The sequence below is a fragment of the Elgaria multicarinata genome, chromosome 22, assembly GCF_023053635.1.
Source record: "Elgaria multicarinata webbii isolate HBS135686 ecotype San Diego chromosome 22, rElgMul1.1.pri, whole genome shotgun sequence".
NCBI classification, from domain to species: domain Eukaryota; kingdom Metazoa; phylum Chordata; class Lepidosauria; order Squamata; family Anguidae; genus Elgaria; species Elgaria multicarinata.
The window spans coordinates 439,355-466,095 of NC_086192.1; the positions used below are offsets into that span (position 1 = coordinate 439,355).

A 26,741-nucleotide genomic window follows, 5' to 3' on the forward strand; every position below is an offset into this window, starting at 1 on the left:
CTGCTAGTTTTACCCTACCCTGTGCCTGTTTGGTGCATTCTCTTCCCCTCCTTATTGTTTTATTATGATTTTATTAGAATGTAAGCCTATGCGGCAGGGTCTTGCTATTTACTGTTTTACTCTGTACAGCACCATGTACATTGATGGTGCTATATAAATAAATAAATAAATAAATATAATAATAATAATAATAATAACACAGAAAACATGTCCTTAAACAGTTTATGTATCAAATTCTCAAGAGACAAGACAGCGGGGCTGGCTTTCAGAGCACACAAGACAGGCAGGGCCGTGGCAGCTGCCGGAGAGTTGGTGGCTTCCTGCCCCCGAAGAGGCTTCTCGCCACCAGGGGGCACAGCGGCTCCACCAGGCTGCCCATGCTGGAGGCAGGGAGGGACGGCTGTTTCTCCAGCGGCCCGGGCCGGGCCAATGGTAGGGAAACTGTCCCTCACAGGAAAGGCAGCAGGGAAAAGTCAGCGTGGAGCACAAAGATGGTAGCAGCTGTGACACAGGAGCCCTGGCTCTCCAAGGGTGACCTAGCCATGGGCTGCCTCTTCTCTCCCCTCCCCACCCCCGTGTGGGGGTCGCAGGGAATTCCTCCCCACCTCCGGCCAGCATGTGCTGTCGAAGAAGAGGTCCGGTCAAGGCTGCCCCACTTGAGGGCCCTCCTGTAACTCGCCCCCAGGGCAGCCACACACACAAGTATCACTCAGCAGAGTCGGCTCAGCAGCCAGCTTAGACCCCCCTGCCCTCCCAGCCAGCCAGCCAGCCAAGCTCCAGACCAGCTGGACTGCAGGACATGCTTGGGTACCCAGGACCCCACCCTGCTGGGGAGTTTACAGCCGCTGCTCTTCAGAAGCCCCGGGTAAAAGAAAGGCGGGGGAGGGGGGCTTTGCACATTCAGCATTACTCCACCTTCTGAGGCCGAAAGTACAGCACCGCCCCCGCCTCTCTCCCTGGGGCAGAGCAGGAGGAGAAGCCTCCTTTGGCATCCAGAAGAGTCCATACATTCATTTCCGGTTGCAGTGCATTTCTGGCTGCTCCTGGCCCGCGTCCTCCTCCTTCAGGCAGCAGGAGGAGATGCGCTTGGCGGCCTCTGGAGCAGCCCATGGTCGAGTGTACGGAGAGGATCCACGGCCTGCACAGACACAAGCAAGGAGGCCCTTGTGTCGGGAGAAGCGGGGCGGGTGTGTGTGTGACAGGCGCCCTCCATTCAAGGCCACCAGGCAAAGTCGGTTTGCTTCCGTTCCACTTGTGAAGCAGGCAGCCCCCGTGTGGGACCAGGCCTCTCTGGGGCCAACAACAGCAAGGTCCTGTGAGAACAGGGGCCCCCACAATCCAGTTGAGGAAGCAGAAGAGGCGTCGAATTGTGTGGGTGTGGGTGAGCATTGTAGAAATTGCCCGTGCCGTTGAACAGAGACGTGAGCAGCCTTCTGGCTCAGGAGGCTGCCGTGGGCACGAGCCACAGGCATGGGTGGAGGAAGGGGAGGAGGGCCAGGCAAGAGCTGAGGCTGCACCGGTGGAAGTGCAGGGCCCGCCTGCCAGAGGGAGCTCAGAGTCAGCAAGAAGGGCCTACACGAAGGCTTCCTGGGTTGGCGTGCCGTTGATCTTGAGGAACAGCTTGGCGTCATCACTCTGCTGCTGCCTCTCCCGTTCCAGCCTCCGACGGTAGCAGATCAAGTAGACCGGCAGGCAGAAGCCCAGCAGGCTCAGCCCAAGCAGCCCCACGTTGACCTGGCAGGGTAGAGAGAAGGAAGAGGCGGCAGGATGAGGGGAGGGAGGGGCTGGATGGCCTGCCCTCCCTCCGGTTTTTCCACCCACCCGACCCTCCTGCTCTCAGGCTGGCCTCCCTCCCAGGGACTTCCCTGGGCCCACAGATCCCCACGCCAGGCCTGCACAAAGGTGCCGTAGGGCCTCCCACCAGCCAGACCCTTGCCCCAACCGGCCCAGGATTGCCACCTTGGATGTGCCGTGGCAAAGCTGAACTATGAGCACTTCAGATTTCCAGGTGAGGAGAGAAATGGTTGACGCTAGCCCAGAGACAGGCAGCCCCAACAGCCTTGCGCAAGGCTATTTGCCCGGGGGGGGGGGGGCACAGTGGCCAGGTGCACCTCCCCTCAGGATTCTGGACTCAGCGATAGCTGACTGGTGAGCCGGCCAAGACCCAGAAGGGCAGAAGCCCCCTTCCCTCCCTTCTGCACAGGGGCAGGAAGGGGAGATGCCAACCCCCTCGTAAGATGGCACCGGCACCCCACAGGCCCCTGGCTCTTGAGGAGGGAATGCTTGTCCCCTGCCCCCCAGCAAATTGCTGGTGCTGTCAAGCTGCTTCTGCGCAAAAATGCTTTGGGGAAACTTTGTCCCCTCCCAGAGCAAGAGGAGGAGAACTCCTCCGTGACGCCTCCCGCTGAGCAGAGCAGCTCCTGCCGGCGGCATTCGCAAGCGTCATTCTGGCAATGCTCCGCTCCCTGCCGTGATTCAGGAGGGCTCCACGCTCCAGCCCTCAGCTGTTCCCAGCGAGGTGCCAGGTGATCCGCCGCGTAAACAAAAACAACGTGGTCTCTGGGAAACTAGCCAGGAGCGCAGCAAGCAGGGCCAGGAGGGCTCGGCTGTTTCTCAGCACCTCGAAGCATGACGAAGTCAGAGGGGCTCCCCGTGCGAAGGCCACAACAAAGCAAAGTCCATTTGCAGCACGCCGGACGAAAGCTCCCCCACCAGGGCCTCCAGCTCCCTGGCCGCCTTTCAGGTGGCCTAAGCCCCTGTGCTGTTCCTGGAAGAACTCTGATGGCCGGCGGGGATTATTATTATTATTATTATTTATTTATTTAGAGCAGCGAGGCTGGCTCAGGGAAAAGTTAAGACACCAGTAGGGAGAAGATGGCCTTGGCTGGGGTGGGGGTGGGGAGAATTATGAGCTGAGAAAAAGCTGGAGGGGTGAGCATTCTCACTCCCCCTGCCCTGCCCAAGTCTTTCCTCTTTAAAAATATTTGGAGAGGGGAAGAGCTCCCTGGATCCGTCCACCAGTTGCTCCTCAGCTGCCGCCACGCTGGCATCACTTACCCAGAGAGGGTCTCCTTCCAGGGGCCCCATCATGGCCAGGAAGAGGGGCTGCTGCAGGAGGGCGAAGAGGGCGCTGACAAGGGACTGCAGCCCTGTTAAGCTGCCAAACTGGGTGGAGGGGTACCTGCCAAGGCAAAGAAGGGTGGGCCAGGTTGAGAGGGCACAGGAGGCATAGGGCAACCACCGAGGGGCTCACGTCAAGCCCCCCTGCCTGGCCCCCAGCCAGGGAACAGACCACTTGCCCCACTCACTCGTCCAGGGTGAGAAGTGGGCCCCTTCCAAAAAACAGCTGGAGGAGAGCACAGCCCCTCTCCAAAGGAAGGAAGGAAGGAAGGAAGGAAGGAAGGAAGGAAGGAAGGAAGGAAGGAAGGAAGGCAGGCAGGCAGGGAGGGAGGAAGGCAGGGAGGGAGGGAGGGAGGGAGGGAGGGAGGGAGGGAGGGAGTCAGAGAGGGAAGGAAAAGGCAGAGAAAGAGACAGGGTGGGAGCCAGAGAGATGGAAGGTAGGAGAGGAGCTAGATGGAGAGGAGGAAAGCCAGAAAGAGAGGAATCAGATCAGGAAGAGGAGGGAAAGAGAGAAGAGCCAGAGGAGGCCGGACATAGGCAGGCAGGCAGGCAGGCAGGCAGGCAGGCAGGCAGGCAGGCAGGCAGGCAGGCAGGCAGGCAGGGTGTATGTTCACACGTGCGCACACAGGCAGCTCAGGGGGCATGGCTAATTTTGCTGCGGCTAGCCCCACGCACTCCTACAGCAGCCAATTTCTTTTACGAAATGCCAAACATGTCCCCCGGAGACCCCTGCCCCAAAGGCCTAAGGAGAGCTGGCCAGCTCAGGCCAAGGAGGGTCCACCTGGTCAAGTCCCAGCTGGAAAAGCAGGGCCTGGCTTTTGCCCTCCCAGCGCAGCCATGGGGCTGCAGAAGCAGAATGCCCTGCCGCACACAGCCTCTGTGGGGCAGCCGTGGCGAAGAGCCATCCGCAAGTGTGCCCCCTCGCTCCCTGGGGGGCCTTTCTCTTTGTCCAGCTGGCTCGAGGCCTCTGAGCCAGCAGCTCTTCCTGGGGCTTCCAGGGAGCTCCATGTGTTCATTGCACTTTGCGTTCAGATTCAGGCCCATCAAGTTCTGCCTTGCCATTCTGGCCCTGTCCAGGCAGAGACGGAGCTCCCCTGGTGGGGGGAGGAGGATTTGGGGGATGCTGAGAACATGGGAGGGAAGCTGTGCTGAAGGAGGCAGGAACTGACCACAGATAGTTTTGGTGGAGTCTAAGCAAAAAGAAAGAAAGAAAGAAAGAAAGAAAGAAAGAAAGAAAGAAAGAAAGAAAGAAAGAAAGAAAGAAAGAAAGGGGGCCTGGCTGGGTGCTCGCGTTGTCTTTGAAGCGGAAGCGAAAACCGCTCCGCCACCGGGCGCTTGCAAAGGGCCTGGCCTCGGCTTCCTCCAATGTCACTAATGGTTAACTGGTCTGGTCATGTTTAGCAGCCCCAGGAGAGTCCTTGGGAGTGCAGTCTTCTTCCGTGCCGCCCCTAGGGTCTCTGGGAAGGCCACGGGTGCACAATTCCATGGGAGTTGGCACCTGTGGCCCAGTCGTTCAAGCCCCAACCCTGAGCACCTTGAGCAGGAAGCAGGTTCCTCCGACGTCAGCCCGGCTGGCCAAGTCAGGGGTGCGGTCTGGCCCGCCGTCCTCAGCCCGCTTGATGTGGAAGCCAGGCCCGGAGAAATCTGTAGTTGTCTGGAGCAGCACACTGGGCCCGGGCCCAGCTGCCACCCTGGGCCTTCTCCCTCAAGCCTGCTTGGGCATGAAGGAGCCTGGGAGGCGTTCGCCTGCCGCCAGGCCAATGCTCCCCACTTGAGGACAAACAGGCTCTGCTGCTCCCGGGGCAGGAGGGCACCGCCGGCGGCTGAGTGCTGAGATTGCGAAGGGGAAGCAGGAGCCTGGGAAAGGCGGCAGGGAAGCGCTGCCCTCCGCCTGCCATTGAGCAACCGTGCGTTTGAGGAACAGAAGAGCTGGAGCGGGACCAACGCCCTCATTGATAGAATATGAATATGTTTCGTCACACAAGGAGAGCGCGAGTTGGGGTGGCTGAAACTGGATCTAGCTCCCGTGTGCAGCCTGTGTATCTGGTGGACAAGGGTGGCACGGGAAAGAAGAGGAAGCAAAACCCAGTGCAGCAGGGCCTGCCAGGGGACACTGGCCAAGCCGGGACTCTCCAGGCAAGCACACACACACACAAGGAAACAACGCCGGGGGCGGGGACAGAGTGCTCAGCACCAAGGGCTGGGCCCGTTATTAGGAAATTGTTTTGCTCCAGAAAGGGATGCCGTGACAGAAACCAAGGGTGTCATCAGGGCTTGCATCAGAGAAAGCGGAGAGGATAAAAGTATGTGGGTCATGCTCCCCACACTTCTCATGAGCAATGAGCAGAGCAGCAGGCCAAAACCCTGGAGGCACAACCACTAATCAGTTAATCCAGAGAAATGTGACCCAGAAATCAGGGGAAATGGGCGCCTCCCAGCTTAGAACCAGATGCCGTGGAAACAGAATGGGGGTTGCCACCGGCAGCAGCAGCAGCAAGCCCCAGGCAGGAGCTGGAGGCAACACACAGCTCAAGGCCTGTCGGGGACGCTACAGAGGCCGGCGCGGGGCTTACACAGCTGCGTAGAGACCTCCCATGGCTGAGTGGATGAACCCTCTCACGATGGTGTGCAAGATGAAGGAAAGGATCTGGAAAAGAGAGACAAACAACCCTGAAAAGGTGGCATGGGGTGGGCTCCCAACCCACTCTGCTGTGCGCATGCACACGTACGCACACCCCACCCCCACCCCTGCAAATACAACTGCCTCTTGAACTTTCCTCCCAGCAGTAGGCACCTCCTCTCCCACCCAGGCAGGAAGGCCGTCCCGCCCACAGAAGCACCATTCCAGGACAAAGCCCTGGTCAGCTGGGGGCATGTTGTCTGTCTGCTGGCTAAACAGGCCCAGAGAGGGGAGGAGGGCACTGGAAGAACAGGCCAAGGAGTTGGGAGCCACCGGCAAGGCCCAGCTCTCTGGGGTGCTTGGAAACTGGGGTGAGCCCCCCATGGTCCGGCGCTTGCCTATGTGGTGCTTCCGTTCCGTTTGCCCAGGGTGGCTCCCTCGGCCGCTTTCTCCCTCAGGACTCACTTGCAAAGGCAGGTTGGGGATCAGGCAGGTGACCCCAAAGCCCACCAGCAGGAGGTTGGTGAACACAAAGGCCCTGGTGGCATTGGTAATCTTCTGGATCTGCCGGTCCCGCCGCTTCTTTTTCTTGCCACCCCTGGAGAGGAAGAGGCGTCACAGGGGGCTGGCGAGGGCCCAGCAGAAGGCGGCATTGCTCTCAGATCACAGCCCCAGCTCTTCCCCAGCAGGAAGACCCAGGGGCCAGGCAGCTTCTGCCCAGAGCCTCGGAGGAGGGCCGCCCAGGCTGGCGCTCTCGGCCCGTTCCTCCACAACCAACCCTGTTCTGCAGGGACCATTCCTCCAGAGGGTGCAGCTGCTCACAACAGCAAGTTTCCCCCACAACCACCCCGCTCCACCCACAGCCTCTCCCCGTTTCAAGGTCAGCAGGGAATTACGGGGTTGGACTTGATGGCCTTATAGGCCCCTTCCATGATTCTATGAGTCCGCCAGGAATGCCGGCCCAGTGACCCGACTGCACCTCAGCCTCGTATTCCGGTTAGGGAACCGTTTGCCCTGGGAAGAAGCCTCAGCCGGCTACACTGGGTCGGCCTCCAGGAGGGGGCCAGGCGGACAGAGCATCCTCCCCACGCGGCCGGAGGGGCAGCAACCTACTGGCAGGCGTCCGCTTCATCCGTCTCGTCGGGGCCGTCGTCGTCGCACTCCTTCAGCTTCCAGTCCATGATGTATCCAATCACTGGGGCTGTCACCAGGCAGAGCAGCTGCAAGACGCCGAAGATGGAGGAATACAGGCCCACTGGAAGGGGGGAGGGGAAGGGCCCGGTCAGAGCCCACACCCCACACAAGGCGGTAGCGCCGGCTGAACCCCTTCGCAGCAGGGCCAAAGCGCCCAGCAGGGTTGAGACAGAGAGAAAGGAAGTCGGGCAAGTCCCCAGAGGGCCTGGGCCAGGCGCACCCCCGGCTTGGTTCCCTCCCCACAGCGCTTGGCAGAGAGGGCTCTCTTCCCACCAGGAATGGCTAGGACAGGTGCACCACGTATATACTGAAAGGAGCACACGCTTTGTCCTCCAAAAGCCACGACTGGTCCAGGATCCCTGGGAGGGAGCCTCTCTGGGCAATGGAGCCCCACCACTGCTGCGGTGAGAGAGCAAGATCGGGTGCTCCCGAAATACAAAGGAAGGATATCCGCCCCTTCCTGAGATGGGTCCTTATTCTCCCACCCTTCCTCACCCAAAGGACTCCTACCCAAAATGCCCACTTCCTGCGCCAGCAGAGCCAGGACCAGGCTCAGCCTATGAAAGACAGGTCCAGGAGCCCAGCACAAATGGACGGGGGGGCAGGAACAGAATGTCCCGGTCCTGGTCAGTGGCTTGCCCACCCACCCGTTCGCCTTGCATTTTTCTTCCCAGTGTGATGCTAAAGCACCCTCACTTCTACCCCAAGGGGAACTCCAGGCTCCCATGGTAGAACTCAGCCAGCACCCTTTCAGCGCACCAGGGATCCAGCAGGATTAGCTCCAAGCTAAGGCCCGTCTTCTCCTTGCGTGGAGGGAAGAACTGCGCTCTGCACGCGTGTCTCCTTTGCCCTCGCTCTCATGGCCCTACGCTGGTCCCAGCCCCCTTTCCCTTGTCTACATAAACACTGCACTGGCTCACTCGCTTCCTTTGTGGGGCGCTGGTGAAAGACAGAGCCTGAGGGGAAACTGTGGCAGCACTGGTGGTGCCCTGTGGGCCTCCTCACGCTGACTTCCAGGAGCAGAAGGGCTGGGCCTGGACTCCGGGCCCGTGGCAGGAGCAGAAAAGGGCCTGCAGTGAACAAGCAGCCGCCCGGAGCCCTGCGGAGGGACGCTGGCTCTCAAAACCCAGAGGTGGGCAGGCAGGGCAGTGCCCCTCAGCCACAGACATCCAGGAGGGAGGCAAATGGGGGGGGCAGCTTAGAGGGGGGCCCAGAGCCTGTCTCCCTCCCGCCCTCCTCCAGCACGCCTCCTAGTTGTTGTTCATGAAAGCACCTCTCGATCCGTCTGCTTCTCAGATTCCAGACCTAACAAGCCCAAACTGGACCGTGCTACGCACAACACAAATGGTTTCGTCCTGCGATGCACAAGGCAAACAACCCGCACATGTAAATGTCTCCCTTTCCTGTCTGGCTCCCATCCAGGAGCTATAAATACGAGCTTTGACTCAGAGGCCCCCAAGCTCAGCCACCGTGACATCAGTGTTGTTCTCCTTTTGCTTTGGGGAGCCAGAGCCGGGGCAGGCGGGGGGGATGGGACACAAGAGACCAAAAATCCCATGACCAGGAGGAGAAGAGGCCAGCTGCATCTCCTCCCCTCCCTCCCTCCCACCCCACAAGCAGCCACTCTCCCCGGAGACGGACAGAAGGAGGCCTCCAGACATTCCACAAGGAACTAAACTCCGTGAACCTGAGGACGCGACACGTGAAAGTGTGTCATGGAAACCTGGCTGAAATTAGCCCGGCTGGGTCATCTTGCCCATTTGGAGCACAGGCAGGGACCCGGCAACATTCGGCAGGCCTCGGGTGGGGGGGACACAAAGGCTGTCCCAGGCTGGGCCACCTGCACCTGTCGCTCTTGACGGAATGGGCCCTGTTCCCTACACCATGTAAGCCCCTCCGTCTTGGGAAAGTGCTACAAGACACGGAATTGCAGGAGGGCACCCCATTGGCTATGCTGGTTGGGGCCAAAACATCTGCAGGCCCACCAGTTGCCACACACACCTGGGCTCAAGGAATCTCTGGAACCAAGACTCGATGGGCCTACAGTCTGACACGACAGGCTGCTCCCTTGCTCCTCAAGGCCCAAGAGGCAGGGAGATCTACCTTCCACTTTGGCGAGAGAGAAGCAAGACTTTTTGGCCCTTCCAAGGTTCGAACGGTGGCTGGCCAGCCACCAGAACCCACCCAGGCAGGGCGAGAGACACCTCCGCTGCCTCAGAAGTTTGAGAGGGGAAAAGCAGACCTGTCTCCAGATCACCGTCCACCAGGAACTCCAGGATGTTGTTCATGGCGCCCATGTAGAAGATGAGCCGCAGCTGCGTGACACACATGGTGCTGAGGCTGAGCAGCAGGATGGGGCTCACGACACTGTGCATGAACGACGGGGAGGCTGCAACAGAAGGGACACCATCAGCCGGAGCTGCTGGCCTGCAGATCTCCATCTGCCAAACTGGCTCGTGCTGGCCATGGTCAAATGAAACCCTAAAAATACTGAAGATTCACACAGTGGATTTTTAGCATTGAAGCGCTTTGCACCGCACCCCAATGGTACATTCTCTGGTCTAGGGAGAAAGCCGAGGCCGAGAGAGAAGTGTCTCCCCTCGCCAGTTGGTGCCCCAGGCGAGATCTGGACAATGAATGATTAACCTATTAAACTGGAGATAGATAATTATGAAATTATTGCGAGGTGAACTATCTATGATGTGTTTCTAATAGTATAGCCAAATCAGTATTTTTTTGATATAACTGTAAAACTAATCTGAAAAGTTGCTATTCTAAAAATGAAACCTTCATCTGGTTGTAAATATTAAGATTATACCAGCAAGAATGAGTCTTTGGTAACTCTGAGCTGAGTTGTGTAAAATATAGCGAGGAAAGGGTGGGGGAGTCACATGATTAAATCGAGTCTTTCTGAGTAGCGATTTAAATCGTGATTTAAATCAAATAAATCGTGATTTAAATCATGATTTAAATCAAATAATCCACCCTGCCCTGGACCCTTGGCTCCAAGGAAATGGAGAAGCGGGGGGCCTGGGCCTTGCTCGGGGTGGCCCCTTGCCCTCCACCCTGCCTCTAGGTGTGGAGAGCAGTAGCAGCAGCAAGGGTGGCCCATTTGCTCAGAACAAACCAGCCGGCATGGCGGAACCAGCACCACAGAACCCGCTGCTGCGCTTTCCCTTGGCACCCACCCGCCCACCCACCCCCGTTCAGTGAGTGTGGCTCCTGGCAGGGGCCTGCTGAGCGCTCCCGGGCCTCACCTGCACTGTCCGGCTGGCACTTGACTTCCAGGTCCACTGTGGAGAGGCAGAGCTTGTGGCCCTCCTGTAGCACGGCCGCCTCCTTGCTGCTCTTCATGGAGCTGCCCACGCTGAGGCGGCGGCCCACCGTCGTCACCTGTTTGTAGAACTGCTTCCCAGTGATCTTGTGGTCGAACCCCAGCCAGCTGAACTTGATCTTCACCCTGCCCAGCCGGAGAGAGGGAGGCAGAGCGTTGGCTCTCCATCTGCTCTGCACCTGGCAGGTCCCAAAAGGGGGGCACTTAGCCGCGAGGGGGTTTAGGGTCACAGGCTTAGTGGAAGGCAGCATGGGAGGGAGAGAGGGCCCAATGAAGCAAGGCTGGCCACAGTGGAAACCCCACGGGCAGCCCCACCACCGCCACCGGGAAGGGCTTCTGCACCATCCTGGTGGACCTCTGCCCATCTCCTGCACAGCTGTCCCCGGAGGAACCCTCGCACTGCGCACCCAGTGTGGCTCTCCCTCAGAGGGAACGGGCCAGCCACTCACGTGTAGTCCATGTCTTCCGGGCCCGGGAAGGGCTCCAGAGGCCAGTTGAAGAAGCAGTTCAAGAAGACAAGGCCGGCGCAGCAGGCCCAGACCACCAGGATGAGGATGAAAGAGACCCCAAAGTCATAGATCACCTGGGAAGGAAAGGAACGGCTGTCGTCACCCACTGGGCCTCCGGAAAGCTCACACAGGGCACGGTGGCGGCCCGAACTTGGGGAGGGGCGTCCTCTTTGGGGCTACCCTGGGTAAAAGGCAGAACACTCACTCTGCACACAGAAGGGCCCGGGGACCGCCTGCGCATCTCCAGGCTAAAGGAAATGTGGGGCAATGGGATGGGAACAACAGGCCCTGAAGCCCTGCAGCCCAAGGCACTGAGCCTGGCATGTCGGAGGGTGGGGTGGGGCGAGCAGCACAGGAGGTGCACCGGCTCCCCTTCAGGTTTCGGCGCCCGTAAATGCCTCCTCCCCGTGGGTTTGCGGCACACGTCACTTCCCACTCTGAGTTCCACATGCTGCCCTTGCCAAGGGCTCAGGTGGCCCCGTTCGCGGGAGGGGATCAATCCAGGGCTCTTGGGTCCAGCAGAGGCAGCTAGCGACGCTCAGCAAGCTGTGGCCCCTTGAGTCAGCCAAGGGCAAGTATACAAAGTTTGGGGGAAGTTTTTTGTGGCTTTATTTTCCCAGCTGCAGCTCTATGCTTATTTGCAGAAGTTAATAAATGTAACTCCATAAACCTTTGTGTTCTGATTTGGGGCGGGGTGGGGGAGTTGTGCCGCTCAACCCCCTCCCTCTCTTAGAATCACAGAATAGTGTGAAAGGGGCCTATAAGGCCATCAAGTCCAACCCCTCTTGCCCAAGAGGACAAGGATATTCACCGGTTGGGGCAAGGAGGCTGCGGGGGGGGGGGGCAGAGATGGGTACTGCCAGGGTTGAGACGTGGTGCTCTGCCTCATCGCGTGGCCAAAGCAGCTGCTCCAGACCCAGAGAGATTCTCTCACTCTCAACAGACAGCAGGAGCTGCAGGCACAACGTGCGGTTTGGGGCCGTTCCAATCACTAGGGAGTAACCGGACACCAGCCCGGACAGTTGTTCGTGGCCCTTGGCAAAGGAGCCACATCACATGCCTGGGTCACACCTGCAGCTACCTGTCCGCCCACCCGCCCGCCTACCTTGATTCCTGGGAAGGTCACAGCCGATGAGGCGTAGGAGCCAATCATGAGGGCGATGAAGGTGGAGCGAAGGTCACCGAACATGTTGGGCAGCTGGGAAGGAAGGAAGGAAGGAAGGAAGGAGAGGCGCTTGAGAGGCTGCTTGCAGGTGGGCCGTGCGGAGAGCAAAGGGGCCGGCAAGCAGGGCAGCAAGCGTGCCCAGGGGCAGAGGGGGTCAGGTTCCACATGCAGCCAGCCCCATTGCTCCGGGTTCGAGGGCTGCTTTGGCTGCAGTTGGGGGGGTCTTTGTATCTTAGCTGGAGGCAGATGTTTTACAGAGAAAGAGATGAAAGTTGTCTGCCACAACCAGCCGGCTCTGCACCTGAGCAGGGGTCTCCTCCATGTCCATCTCTTTCCCTGCTTCCTTCCCACCCACCCCGCCCTGATCCAGCTATGTCATAGGCAAAGCAGGCAGTTCTGGGTGAGATGGAGAAATAGTCTGAGGCCAGAAGGCAGATGCTGAAGTTTCCCAAGAATCAGTCCTGATCTGGCCCATGTGAGAAATCACTGACAGCGGGTGTGTGTGTGTGTGTGTGTGAGTCAAGGGCGCAGAGCTGCCTGGATGAGACACTTCCAGCTCTCAGAGGATGTGCAAAACACCCATTGACCAACCGACGTGGGGTTGTTGCCTCAGCAGCAGTAGCAGCAGCTGGGCCAGCCGGCCTGGCTCTGAACTTGCCCTCCTCCACCGATGACTAAACCTGCTTTCCTGGTTTCTCACCCCACTTAATTATTCAATTCCGAGTAGAGACCCATTCTCCCCCCCTTCCCCCCCCCCCATAACGCTGTCATTTTATACAGGACATGCAGGGGAAGGGGCGCCAATTGGGGAGTGGGAAAAGAAGTGGGAGCATCACCTCTGCACAGCAGATGGGGGGGGGGGGAAACGAGCAGCATTTTCTTAAAAGAAGCCAGCCCCCAGGGCTGCTTCCCCCATGCCCCCCTCCCCCAAGGCAGCGGTCAGGGGCTTCAGGGCCCGAGGCTGCCTTGACCTCAGCAAAGGCAGGGGCCTGAGGGTGGCCAGGGCCTGTCCGGTTGTGCCCAGCCCTCTCCCCATGCCTCTGCTGCCTCCCGTGTAAACACAGTCAGAGAGAGCCCTCTGCCTTTTCCAGGAACTCCGCAGACGGGCAGAGAGGGCACCTGCTGCAGCTGCTGTTTACAAAGCAGAGGATCTCTCTGGCAGGAAAGATCGCAGGGGGGGGGGGGCGGAGAGGAAGCTTCTTCCACCTGGCCCAGCTGCTCCTCCTCCTCCTCCTCCTCCTCCTCCGCAGCAGCAGCAGCAGCAGCAGCACTGGGGATGCAATGCAGCAGCTGAGTCCTTAAATAACCCCAAAGCAGAGGAGGCTGCTGCTTTACAGATTTGCTCTGCATTTGGGAGAGGGGAGGGGTGCCGCAGCCCAGCCTGCACTGCAGAGGCACACGTGGCCCGGGGGTGTGTGGACTCCCCACCCCCTTACCTGGCAGACTGAGAGGGGCTAACCTGCTAGCTCTCTCACCCCACCCTTGAAGGCAACCAGACTGGGGGGGGGGCTGGGAGCAAGAAGCAACAGCTCATCCCAACTGGGGCCTGTACAGAGATCTGCCTGCCTGCCTGCCCACCGATGCCTCTTCCTCCCAGCTCAGGCCCATGGCTGCCCCTAAAACCAGTAGCTGCACTCCAGAAATCCAGTTGCCACAGCCATGGGGGCCCCTGCAAGGAGGCTTGGGAGCACCCCACCCACCTGCTACCCTTCCCCAACTCTCAACCCAAATATTTTTGGGGACAGTTGGGGTGTGTGTGTTGTAACCAGAGCGGCATTTCCAAGTTCAGCATAGCTGAGCCACTTGGGAAGAGATCTAAACACCTGCAAGCGTTGGAGGGCGGGAAGCTTCAGGCTGGCCCAAGGGAGGCTTGTCCACCCCCAGCACGCCCCACCCCCCAAACTCCTTCGGCTGTCAGCAGCCTTCAGCCCCGCCAGCCCTTGCCCTTTCACTTTTGTGCCAGCTTCTCCTCAAAGGCAGGCTCTGGCCTGATGATAATGTTGCAGAACTTTCTGTGCCCTCCAGCCGTTCCCAGCCGCCGACAGGGTGTGGCTGCAACATCCTCATCCTCCAGCCAAGGAGCACATCTGCCAGCCCCAGTGGCAGACCACAGCTGCTGGCTTGGCAACAAGAGCCAGAAGCTAAGAAGCCACCAAAGAGGCCCCTTCGCTCTCTGGCCTGCAAGCTGCAGCCTTCATGCTGCGGACTGAGCGACGGCAACCGCAGACCCCAGAAGCCACAGAGCTCTGGCTGGCTCGCTCTGGAGAAGGGGCCGAGCCCTGGGGAACGGCCCTGCGACCCACTTGCCCCCAGACACATTCCCACCAGGCATCCCCAAATAGTCAAAGGCAGGTCACCGGCAGGACTGATCCGGGTGGCTGAAAGGGATGCCCAGCACCCACTGGCGGGGAGCAACAGCAGAAGGGGACTCTTGTCCCCCACTCGCCCCCATTTTGCTTCTGGGCTTCCCACTGGGACATGGGGGGGACAGCCCATGGGGGGCAGTGGCACCAGAGAAGCAGGGAGGGGGCACAGCCCTTGACAGTGGCTTGGAGTGAACCTGCAAATTGGGCACAGGGGACCGGGGCCAACTGACCCCCACCCGCCCAGAGCAGAGACACAGAAGGGGAGGCCACAGAGAGGCCCCCCTTGCCCGGAGCGGGCATGGCACTCACCGTGAGAGATGTGAAGGTCATGCACATGCCCCCAAAACCGTTCAGGGACAGCGAGATGAAGATCAGCACCGACAGCGCTGGGAGGGAAGGACAGAGAGGCCCTCAGCGAGAGGCCAGAGCACTTGCAGGGCCAGGTGCTGGTCCCTGGGCAGGGGGGCAGGGCTGCCAGGTGAGCCCCACGGGGAGGCAGGGCGCCCTGGGGCCAGGGGAGAGGGAGGCCGCAGCAAAGGCAGGCCAGGCCTCTGCCCACAGGGCAGGGAGGGACCGATGGCACAGAGCGCTGGGCACGTCCCTTCTGGGCTCCATCCCGGCACCTCCAGGATCAGCCGGTCACAGAAGCCCCTCTTCTTCCTCCTCCTCCGGACAGCCAGGAGAGCGGCAGAGGCCAGTCAGAGCAGGCAACCCAAGTGGATAGGCCAAGAGTTGCATCCGGGCCCAGGAAGTGTCCTCCGAATGCCAAGAAACGCTAAGAACCACCACCCCCCCACCTGGCCAAGGGTCGCCCCCACTGTCCCGGAGCAGCCTCTCTACCCCATCCCCTGCTCCACAAGGTGGTTTCCCAGGAGAGGGCAGGATCAAACTCGGGGCTGCCTGCATGCCTGGCAGGGGCTCTGGTGCCTCTCCTCTCTGCAGCACCCCTCTCAGGTCTCGGAGGGGGCCCGGCCAACGCCTCGAGCAGGAGAGGTGGCTGGGGACTGAGCCGGGCCTGGGAGGGCTGCTGCTGCTCTTAATTGTTTCGACTGGCAACTAAAAGGGCTACTTTATTTATTTATTTATTTATTTATTACATTTCTATACCGCCCAATAGCCGGAGCTCTCTGGGCGGTTCACATTTGGCTTCACAACGGGTCTGTAAGGTAGGACATATCCCTACTATTTCCACTGTACAAAGTCAGCAAGGAGGAGACCCAGCTGGAGGCAGGACCTGAAGAACCATCACGCAAAGTGGCTGCCAAGCCCTGCTCCCTGGGCCCAGACCCCCAACCGGCCTCGTGCTCCGCTGGGCCCCATCCCCCAACCCGCCCCCATGCCTGACCCACACTTACAGTCTGGGTTGCTGGCCCCGTAGGCGATCATCACGCAGGACACGGCGAAGCAGGCGCTGCGGCGGAAGGAGATGTGTCAAGCACAGGCAGGAGCCACCGCCACAGCACCCTCCCCTCCCCCAACCCCCCTGATAGTGCTCATTTCTGGCAAGGTGCCAAGCAGACCCCAAACCAGCAGACCCAGGAGGGGGTAAGACACGACCTCTGGCTGAGTCACTTGGCTATGAATTCAGGCTGCAATTAGGAAAGGCAATTAGAACACAGGGCTTCACCCAGCCGCTCCCTCCTGCTCCTCCTCCTCCTCCTCCTCCTCCGTAGTATCAGGGCGACAGGGCTAATGCCAGGGTAGCTGGAAGGGTGAGGCCACCCACAACGGCACGCGGGATCGCTTGCAAGGGTTCACATTCAGCTTCAGAGCCATGAGGACTAGCCCCTTGTCCGTTTGGTTTTAACGGAAGGCCTCTGGTGCTGAAGGAGGAGCACCTTGCGCCAAAAGAGAACATACGAACCTAAGAAGTGCCATGCTGGATCAGACCCTTGATGCCATGCTGGATCAACCCTTCTCCACACAGTGGCGCTAACAGAAGCATAGTCCAGGCAAATCTCTTCCTCTCCTCAACCCCACCATGAAATGCTTAAAACGGCAAACGTCTGTCTGCCTCAGTACACCTCCGGTTTGGCCACAGGAATTTGGCTACAGTCACACATTTGGGTCAGTTGCCACAAACCACCACAGCCCGGATTAGCTGGACCTGGAAGTGAGAAGGTCCGTCCCCAGGAAGTACAAGGAGGTCAGGAAGCCACGACCCAAATCTCTGGGGATGGCACTCCCACCCCCACCCCCACCGAGGCAGGCTTGGAGAAGGCCAGCCCACGAGAGCAGTCCTCAGAGACATGGTGGCCTCCCAGCTCCCCGACCCCGGCTGCGTAGCAGGTCTCTTAAAGTGGCCCACTCCATCACCCCCCGGCCTTAGTAGCAGCTTGACCTGCGGAAACCAGCACGGTGGCTCGCTCCCCAGGGCAAGTTAAGCGGCTGCTAAGACCCCAAGAGCAATCCAGACTCTCTTTTCCCAGTCAGTTGGCAACCCCAAAAGCCCTTTGCCCTCAGGCCATCTAGATCTGGAGAGGGCCGCTCCCGTTCCCCCTTCTTGGGCGCTCCGAGATGGGGGGCTTTTCTGGTGTACTGGATCAGCACCCTCAAGCGGGGCAGGAAGGCTGCGGATCCTGCCTAGTCCATGGAGGTGAGGGGGCGACCGGGGCCCTCCCCGCAGGCAGCCACAGGAGCGAGGGACTGTGGCGCAAAACACACCATCCCCCGCCGGCTGGCCTGCTGGTCGGCCGGCCACCCACTGCCTCCTTCTCAAACGGCGCTGGGGCTGCCAGCGTGTGCCCCTGCAGGAGCCAGCCCCAGGGTCACCCACGGGCACGCAGAGCCCCCAGCCATCCAGCGTCAGTCTCCTTTCGCTGACCCACCCCACCCCACCCCACCCGCTCAGACTCACCTGCCCAGAAGGCGCAGCTTGCGGGGGCCGTACTTGTCCATGACGATGCCCAGGGGCAGTGTGATGGCGCTCAGCAGGAAGGAGCCCACGGTGAAGGCCAGGTTCAGCATCTCATCCTGCGCCTTGCAGATCAGCCAGCCGTTCATCCGCATCACCCCCGGCTCCGCAGTTCCCACTGGGGCCACTGTCACCACGCCTGACTGGTTGGCGGCCACGGGGGCAGGGCTGGTGGCATTCCCTGCAGGGAGAGAGGGGGCCCCGTCAGCCGCAAGCCGCCTCCCCACGGCAGCCCTACAGGCACAGGGCGCCAGCAGGACAAGCCAGTGGGTGGCAACGGAACACCTCCCGGGGGGCCCGCCACTTCAGCCAACCCAAGGGCCCAGTCCCACTTCAGAGTGGCCCTCAGGGGCTGCAAACCAAAGGCAAGGGGGTGGGGCCAAACAACCCAAACCGCCAGTGTGTCCTGCCTTAAAGCTCTTAAGAACATAAGAACCTATAAGAAGAGCCCTGAGGCTGGGTCAGACCGAGGGTCCATCCAGCCCAGCACTCGGTTCCCACAGGGGCCAACCAGCTGCTGACCAGGGGCCCACAAAGCAGGACAACAGCACCCTCCCACCCATGTTCCCCAGCAACTGGTGTACACAGGCTTACTGCCTCGGATAGTGGAGGTAGCACAGAGCCATCAAGGCTAGTAGCCACAGGTCGCCTCTTACTGCCAGGAGCTCAGCCTGAGCAGAGGCCTCCCATGTCCAACCTTTTAGAACTGGGGGGGGGGGGGAGGAAGAGGAAACCTGTACAAATGCTGGGAAGCCACCAAATCTGCCCCCTCCATAGTTAGGGGAAAGGGGGCAGACTGTATGGGGAAACTTGGGGGGCCAGATGAAGAAAAAAAAACCAGCCATCCAGACTGAGAAGGAAGACTCCCCCAAGCGAGGCCACCAGCCCAGGACGTTTCAAGGGTCTCAGCCAGGAAGTCCAGGAGGCCCTGCTGGGCAGGCCACCGGCCCTGCTTCAACCCCTGGGCCCTCCCAGGAGGGCTGCGGAAGGCCCCTCCCTGCCTGAAACTCTGGAGAGCCACGGCTCGGCTGGGCGAAGGCGGCGCCCCACCCCTCTGCCCAACTTTGGCTGGGTCGCAGCAGCCCTGAGCAAAGCGCTCCCCCCTCCGTTGCTGCTCAAAAGGCCTCCAAGTCCAGCAGAGCCTGCCCCCGCAACATGTGTGTGTGGGGGGGGCTCTCTTGCAGGCAGCTCTGCAGAAACATGAAGTGAGCTAGCTGAAGAACACACGGGGCAGGCAGGGAAAACATGCTGGCCGGCCGGGCCTTGGGGAGTTTGGGACAGGCAGAGGGGGGCTGCTCGGAGGAAACAGATGGAGGGGAAAGGCTGGCCAAACACCAGCCAGCAGACAAAACAGCGTCGGCCTGCAGGCGGGGGGGGGGGGGCTGGCAGGTCGGCGTGCCTGTGTGCCGAGAACGCTGTGCGCGCGTGTGGGTACAGAACGCTCGGTACCTTTCTATCTCCCGGCTGCCACTCCTTCCCACAAGTGTCCAACGAGGCCAGAGAGCAGCAGGGACCAGCCCGGGCCGCTTCGCCACAAACAGCCTGTTGTTTGCAGTGGAAACACGGTTTCTGGGGCGGGGGGAGAGACAGGCCTTGCCCTTGAGAAGCTGGGCTGGGCCTCTATGTGGGGGGAATAAAGGCTACGGGGGGGGGGCGCTCAGCCCAAAGGCCTGGACACTGGCCAAGGGGCTCGCCCGGGGGTCTCGGGGCTCCAGCTTCTGTTTCGGAGGTCAAATAGGGCACCACAAGCACAGAGAACCTCTTTCTCTCACACTTGAGCTATCGGGCAAGGGGTGGGGGGATTGTGTGTGTGGGAGGGGTCTTGATTGGCATTCTGGCAGACGTCCCCCCCAGCCTCCCACCCCTCCTGCTGTGCTTTGCATTGGGGCAGGAGGTCCCTTGGGCACCACTGAGGCCCACAGCAGCTGGGGGTGGAGAAGCACACCAGGACCATGGGGGAGAAGGAGCGCCCCCCTCCCCCCCACCCCACTCCACCCCCCTACCCCACTCCACCCCCCTGCTGTGCTGAGTTTTGGAAAAGGTGCACGGATGGCACAGGGCTGCCCTGGGCCCTGACGTACGTACATCCATGCTCCCTCCATGACCAGGGGTGAAGCCCAGGGAGGCAAAACAGCGCACACACACACACACACACACACACACACACACAGTGTAGGAGAGGAAGGGTGTCTGCAGCCTCGGGGACCTAAGGTTTGCAGAAGCTGGAAAAATCCAACGGGGGGGGGACCCCAAAACTGACTCAGAGAGGACTGAACACACCGAGGGGGTACAGAATGCCAAGGAATGTTGGGGGAGGGGGAGGGAGGGGGGACCCAGCGTGGCAGCCGCCGCCACCCACGCTGCAACTCTTGTGTTGCCATTTTGAATCCCATTCAGTGGGTGGGGGGGAAGTTTCCATCAGCATGGATAATTTGGGGAGGCCTGTGCAAACCGGACACCTAAAGGGCTCCCCTGACCTGCCTTGAATCCGGCAAGCTCAAAGCCCCCTGCCCAGCGCCTCCCCCTCCCCCCACCCTGGAAGGAAAAGGTCCCGCCATGAGCGCCAGCAGCCCTGAGCCACCCTGATAAAAGCGGCTCATGCTGATAAGGGCCGCCGAGTCAGCAGTCCGGCCAGCGGAGGCCCACGAAGACGCTGCCTCAACAGGTTGCCAGGGCGATCCAAAGTGCAGCGTCAGGCGAAGGCAGAAGCAGAAGCAAAACCCGGGGAACGGCGGGGGGTGGGGAGGCGAGGAGCGGGACATCCTGCCAGCCCAGGGGGCCACACCCAGGGAACCGCTCCCATCTGGCATGGTGGGGGTCCCCAGGGAGCTGAGGAGGGGGGCGAAGCCAGCCCCCTCCCTTTTGCAGACAGCCCCCTTCGGAGGGGGGCAAAGTCCCCTCCGGCCCAGCCCAGGGTGCAGCCTCGTGCGGCCCTGCTTCGTCGGCCACTGTGCTCTGGAACAGCAGGTAGAATGTGCCCAGCAAGCAAGCAGGCCTCTGGCTGTTTCCCGCGGCCCTTGGGGGGGACGCGGGACCCCCGCTTCACTTTTCTAGGAAAAGGCCACTCCCCTCCCTGCAGCCCCTAGAGCCAGGGCAGCAGCAGCAGCAGCCAAGAAGCCCCCGGCCCAGAAGCCAGGAGGAGGAGGAGGAGGAGGAGGAGGAGGAGGAGGAGGAGGAGGAGGAGGAGGAAGAGGAAGAAGGGAGCCTCGTGACACTGCTGCTGCAGCTGCCTGATGTCATGCAGGATCCGAGGAGCCCACCGTCCCGGGTAAGGGCAGGGGGGTGAGGGAGAGAACGGAGGGGCCAGTTTAGCTAGAGAACGTGGGGCACCAGGGGACTATGGCGGAAGCCCCCAATGACACCCCCAGCCCCCCTTCATGGATAACAGCAGCAAGCCCCTCCTGAACAGCTGCCCACAAGTAGAAATTCAACCGGTGTAGCCTCTCCCTCTGCTTCTAAAAGAAGCTCAAGAGGGCCCTGAAGCTGGATCGGGCCCAAGGCCTCCTCAAGGGCACACATTTCCCCAAAGAGGATCCGGGGCTCTGCTGCCTCCCCGCTTCCACCTGGCCTGGCAACTCAGAGGAGCATTTATACCACAGAACTAAACGCTTTGGAACGGTCATATTTGGTCCCAAAGAATGTCCATGAATGTCCATGAATGCCCGAAGAACAGCTGAGAGGGAAGGTCCACCTGTGGCCTCTCCGACAAGGCGGCAGCAGCCCTTCTGGCTGTGTCTTCTCCCTTCTCAACCCTCAGGGGTCAGGACAGACCACACACCCAGAAGGCTGATTTCACGGCTGAAGAGGCGGGTGCAAACGCACTCCAGACGTGGTGCTGGTGAGCTGCTGAGATGGCTTTCAAAGGGGATGAAGCAGATGCATGGAGCGAGGGGGGGGGGCTAGATCTCTCTCTCTCTCACTCACTCACACATGCACACCAGCCATGACAGGAGCGTCCAGCTCCTGAATTTGTATCTTTTTTGCGAGCTCAGAAATAAAGTGGCACAGAAATAAATAAATCATAACAAATCATCCTGAGCCAGCAGGACATTGGGCCCAATCCAGTGGTGCCACTCTAGGTTCTCCCTCCTTGGGGAGTCTCCTCTCCCCCCCAGGGGCTTGAGTGAGGCCAGTGAAAGATTGACTTGATGTCCAAAGTGCAAGTCTGATAAAGTGCCAGAGGGGAGAGCGGGGCGGGGAGGTGTTGGAGTCACGCTGGTGAAAGCTTCCCCACCCCCCACCCCATCCACCTTTAGAGTCCCAACAGGCTGGGATCTTTTGCTGATCCCTTCAGAACTTGTTCCTGCTCCTTTTTTTTACAACTGTTGCATCTTCCAAGGAAAGAAACAGGACAGCGCTGAGGCGGCAGGATCAGCATGTGCCCAAATACAGGGCAGAACGGAACGGTCCAAAGGGCAACTGCCCCCCCCACCCGGGGAGCCAAAAGGTGGGGCTGCCCTACGCACTTCAGAAGCCGTGTGCCACGAGCGCAGAACCACCGGGCCCAGAAGCGAAACGGCAGCATCCCAAGCACTGTTCAGATATTAGCAAACGTCTGATAAGCATTAAGACCGTCAGCAATTAATCAGCCGCCCAAAAAGCTGTGGGCTCAGACATTCCTGAGCAAACAAGCCGAGAAGTTTGCAGGAGGCGAAACTCTTCTCTCTTGCCCGCAAAGTCCTGGCGATTGCTTCAACCTATCTAGGGCTGTTAATCTTCTGCAACCCTCTAGATCCATTTACAAGCTGACTCAGAGATGTTGCAATGGAACAGGCAGGGCCTTTTCTCCGCTAGCCCAGGCCAAGCATGCCGTCCGCTCAAGAAACTCGATCACACAACCAACGATGCCACCCCAAATCAGAGAGCCTGGGGGCAGATCACTGCCAGACAGGGGTGGGGAGCTGGCTTTCTGCCCCTGCCTGGGTCTGGAGTTCACACTCAGTGCTCCCGGCAGGTGGCGGTGAAATTGTAGCCCAGGTCCATGGAACCGAGACTCCCTAGGCAGGGCGTAGGCCAGGAGCCTCCTTCCCGGGCTTGGCCAGCATGCGGTATGTGCCTTTGAGCATGCACTGAGGGCATTCCCACTACATACCCGGGATTCAAGTAAAAGCCTCCAAGGCAAAGAAGCCTCTCTACGCTAGGAAGTTACGCTCTCCCTCCCCACAAAGCGCCACCCTCCCTCCTTGGCACACCCCAGCCTGAGGCTCCCTTTCACGCCAGCTCCCAATTTGCCGTGCAAAGGCTGGTTCCAGTTGAGCTCAGCTTCAGATTTGGGGCACTCAGCCTTTCAACCACCAGGGTTAGGATAGCCCCACCCTGCAGCCCCCAAGCTGTTTGCTCACCTGGCATGGGACAGAGGTAGGAGTAGAAGCCCTCGGATTTCAGCATAATGAGCAGGGAGCCCCAGCCCAGGAGGACAGCGGAGAAGAACAGGTTCTCCACCACGGCGGTGCAGGCCATCCACCATCGCCGCCGGTGAGCCGTGGCCAGCGTGGGAGCCATGGTGAGGATGGCAGCGGGGAGGAGGCCCGGAGTCCTTCAAAAGGCAGGCCTGGAAGAGAGGAAGAGGGAGACCCCTCCTCAACAGCCGTCTGGGCATGGAGCCCCTCACTTCCCAGAGGCCGAGCAGAGAGACCGTTTGGCACCCAACGGAGGCTCCCAGAGGAGTTGGAGCAGCAGCCCCCCCCCTCCCAAAAGCTCTCCGGTTTCCAAAGGGCAGATCCCAGCCCCACAACACGCAATGCAAGGAGAGGCAGGATCCAAAACAAAGGTGCCCGGACAAGCAATCCACATACAAAACACAGCTTTAGAGAGAAGAGAATGGGAGGGCCCCAGTTTGGTCAAGCGGAGCCCTGTCCAGATCCAGCCCAAGCAAGAATGCCGGGGTGGGGGGAGAATGTTCCTCTTCAGGAAGGGAAGCAGAACACCTGCCAAGTGGGGGGGGGGAAGAGGTGAGGAAGGAAGAGGGAGGTGCCTGCCATCCTGCCTTTTTGTTCTGCCTTCAGGTGGACGGAATCCTTAGGCCGTTTCTTCCAGCTGCTACATGCTGGGTTTGGATGTATTTTTCGTCTGTTTTGTTGCAGTATCCTGAGTGTCCTCCACCACCCCATGTGCCACTTTCAGAAAGCAGGGAATATGGAAGTCATTTCATAATTCTTCCTGGCCACCCCTCCCTCTAGAACTGCCCCTTTGACTTCCTGCTGTATGGCCTGGAGGCTAGCAAACCATGGCTGCCCACAAAGGCTTCTGGGTGAATGGCTGCTTCTGCTTCTAAGCTAGCAAACTGTTATTGCCTTCTGTACCAGTCAGCAACATTCCTTTGTGTTATGGGAAAGAGGGGTCAAAAGCACAATTACAGTGATCTCATGAGAACAGCAGGTGTCTTATCTATGTAGCTTGGTACTGTATCTGGAGGCTCTAACGTGCTGACATTCCAGCCTCTTCATCCAATTAGTAAGTGCACCTGGGTGAAGAGGATCCTTGTGTGTGTCAAAGAAATGCCAAGTAGTGCCTTGTTTATCAACAACAATGTAGACTTATGCTATAGATTCTTATGATGAGAAGAGCTGCTTTGTTATTAACAAAGTGAAATTAATCACTTAAGCAATGCCAAGTTCAGTTATGCTATCATTGTTCTTGTGCCCAGGGGTGGGGGTACAGATTTTGCTGAAGGGTCTTTTGTGCAGGAAGCTTTCGCAGTCTAGTCCACTTTTATTGGAATATGCGTGAATGTGCTGAAATATGCCAATAAATTAGTCTCCTTGTAAGAACACCTGTGAGTCTGCCTACTTTTGTCTCCTTGGTAACCCTGATAACAATCTGAAGCTCACACCTGCAGGGCTTGGGGAAGATGTGAACCGCCCAGAGAGCTCCGGCTATTGGGCGGTATAGAAATGTAATTAATAAATAAATAAATAAGTAAGATGGGTTGAGCGCCTTAGCTGGGCTCTTGAAGGCCAGCACTTTGGCCTGCAAGACTTCGTGGAGGGGCGTTTAAAATGCCCTTCGCTGCAGCCCTCCCCAGCCTGCTGCTGACACTCCATGTTGGGTCATGGGTGGGCGCTACACACAACCCAGCCATTTTAGTGCACTGCTCAGAAGTCCCAGGGCTCTTGAAGGCCGATGCACGGAGCTGCCTTTCTGGCCAAAATCCACCTAAGCAGCTCCTGTTACTGCTAACCAACCCTGAAGGAACAGCGCAGCCACCTTCCCTCCTCTCTTCTCAGGGGAGGTGACAACAAATAGAGGGACCCCTTCTCCCTTCCCTATAAGAACGGAACTGGAACAAGCAACGTGAACCAAGCAAAACTGCAAAACATAGACTTAGGCGCGGGGGAGGGGGGGAACTGGGCCATTGTAATTAAACATGCTGTAAAAAAACCCCAACAACCCTAAAAAACCAGAAATAAACTTTCAATAACAGAAAATAAAATAAAGGTAGAGGCTGATGTTTTAGAGTTAACTGACAAGTTCCCAAAGGCGTGGGGAACTTCACCAAAGAGTCCCTCCAGAAATGGATGAAGATTATGCAGCTTACCAGAGGCTAGGAAGGTAACCAAGGGAATGCTAACAGGGCCAGGAAATCATAGGCCTCTCTGCCTAATCTGCCTCCCAGGTGAATGGGTGGAGAGCCTCCTTCAAACTCACAGAGACAGGCACGCAGAAGAGCAAGCCCTACTCAGCAGGATTGCTCCTGTGGCTTCTGCAAAGAGAAGTCCAGCTTGGCGGAGTTCACGTGTGTCAACAGACACACAGAGACAAGAGCAATCCCGTGAGAGGTGAGATACCTGGACTTCCCAAACACTCCCAACACAGCCAGCTTATCGGCCATGGGATCCAAGGACGGTTCCTCTTACAGATGAGTAAACAACAGGAAAGAGCCAGCCCTGAAGTTGATGATTAGGTCCTCCTTCTGCATACTGATTAAGTTATCTTTTGAAGTTAACTGGGAAAATCGTCACCAACTTCAGCACCACAGGAAAAAGGAGGAAGCGTAAAGAGACGTCCTCACAGTGGAGGAATGCAAGCAAGGGCTCCCCCACCCCCACCGGTTCATAAATGAGCCAAGACTAGGGGCCAGCAGTGAGGCAGCCACGTTTACTGACACCACCAAATGATTTAGGGTGGGGGAAAGCAGGATCCCTCCAAGCCCAGGGAAGGGGCATCCAATGGCAAAAGAAGTTCAATGTAGACAAGGTGCAATGTGAGGCAGTTTGCCTATGTACTGATGGGGGCTCACTGGCCAGGAAAGGGGTCTTGGGGCCACGGTGGACAGCTCGGGCCATAGGGCAGAGATCCTGGCCGTCTCCTCCCCAAGGCTAATAGCAACTTGGGGGGGGGTCTTAAGTGGTGGAAACAGGCAGGGTGGAAGAGCTAAGCATGCCCCACAGTACCACAGCCCCATCCAAACTGGACCCCAAAGGAAAAGAGCCTGGGCTATCCAGGCCTAAATGGCCTCTCAGCGGATGCCATCAAAAATGAGGAACTTGCAAAGGCGCTGAAAGGGGGCGGAAGGGCCCTGGCCCTGGCCCGAGCAGTGGCCACCCTCAGCCCAGAAAGGAGAGCCTTGGGCAAGGAACGGGCAATCGGGATTATCACGTGGGAGGGGAGGGGAGGGGGGCTCCCACAAGAAAAGGTAAGGGGCACAATGACTGAGGTCTATACAACTCTGCACAGCCTGGACAGAGAGTTCCACACCTTCTCACAATGCCAGAATTGGGCGGGGGGGGGGGACACACAGGTAACCAACGAAGCTCAAGTGGAGGCGAGGGAGGGGGGAGATTGAGGACAGACCAGAGTTGGCACTTTGCAGTGTGTGTGTGTGTGTGTTTATGGCCACTGACTTTAAAAAGGGCAGAGGGCTCCGAGGCCTGAGGGCGGCTACAATTGGGCCTTAATGGCTGCAAGATGGATCCTCCATGGTCAGGGGCAGTGAGTGGCCCTTCCGAACCCCAAGGCCTGGCCACACGGAATGGGCGGGGGAGAGGCTGTTGCACCCCATCTTCCTGGTGGGCTCCGAGGTGGCTACACGGGGCCACGGGGTGGGGGTAGGGAGTGAAGGGTCTAGCATAGAGCCGGCCCCCTGTCCTGCAGGGATGCAACTTGGCCTTCCCACCGGCAGTATGCGACCCTCGGGAGGACCTAGCAGCCCCCCCCCGCCTCTTCGAGAAGACTCGGGACCTTCCTGGGCTGCATCTCGGGCGCGGGGAGACCCCTCGGGTGGCCTCGGAGAGAAGGAGCCGGGGAAAGGGCGGGGGCGCGCGGCTGAGCGGGACCGGCAAGGCGGCAGAGGACGCCCCGGCTTGGGCGGGCAGGAGGCCCCCCGAGCCTGGAAGAGACCCCCCCACACACCCTCGGTCTCCGTCTCCGCCTCCGGCAGCCCCGAGGCCCCAGTGAGCGCGCGCGACAGAGAGAGCGAGCGAGCGCGCACCGCATCCATCCCGCGCCGGCCGCCTGCCGGCCGCGCTTTGCTGCCTCACCTGTTCGGAGCGGCGGCAGCGGCTGTTCTCGCTTCGTCTG

General features: G+C 59.4%; 1 protein-coding gene across 1 annotated transcript; it reads right to left on the bottom strand.

The window, feature by feature from the left end:
• Positions 1-241: 241 nt before the first annotated feature.
• Positions 242-26,741, bottom strand: SLC43A2 (solute carrier family 43 member 2). Its single transcript, XM_063146422.1, has 14 exons — positions 26,702-26,741; positions 22,565-22,773; positions 17,166-17,403; positions 15,664-15,719; positions 14,618-14,694; positions 11,883-11,975; positions 10,718-10,851; positions 10,192-10,394; positions 9,177-9,323; positions 6,854-6,995; positions 6,206-6,338; positions 5,694-5,767; positions 3,058-3,181; positions 242-1,734 (listed from the first exon to the last, which is right to left on the bottom strand). The coding sequence occupies exons 2-14, from the start codon at positions 22,722-22,724 to the stop codon at positions 1,573-1,575; spliced, it is 1,743 nt and encodes a 580-aa protein (XP_063002492.1). The 5' UTR covers positions 22,725-22,773; positions 26,702-26,741; the 3' UTR covers positions 242-1,572.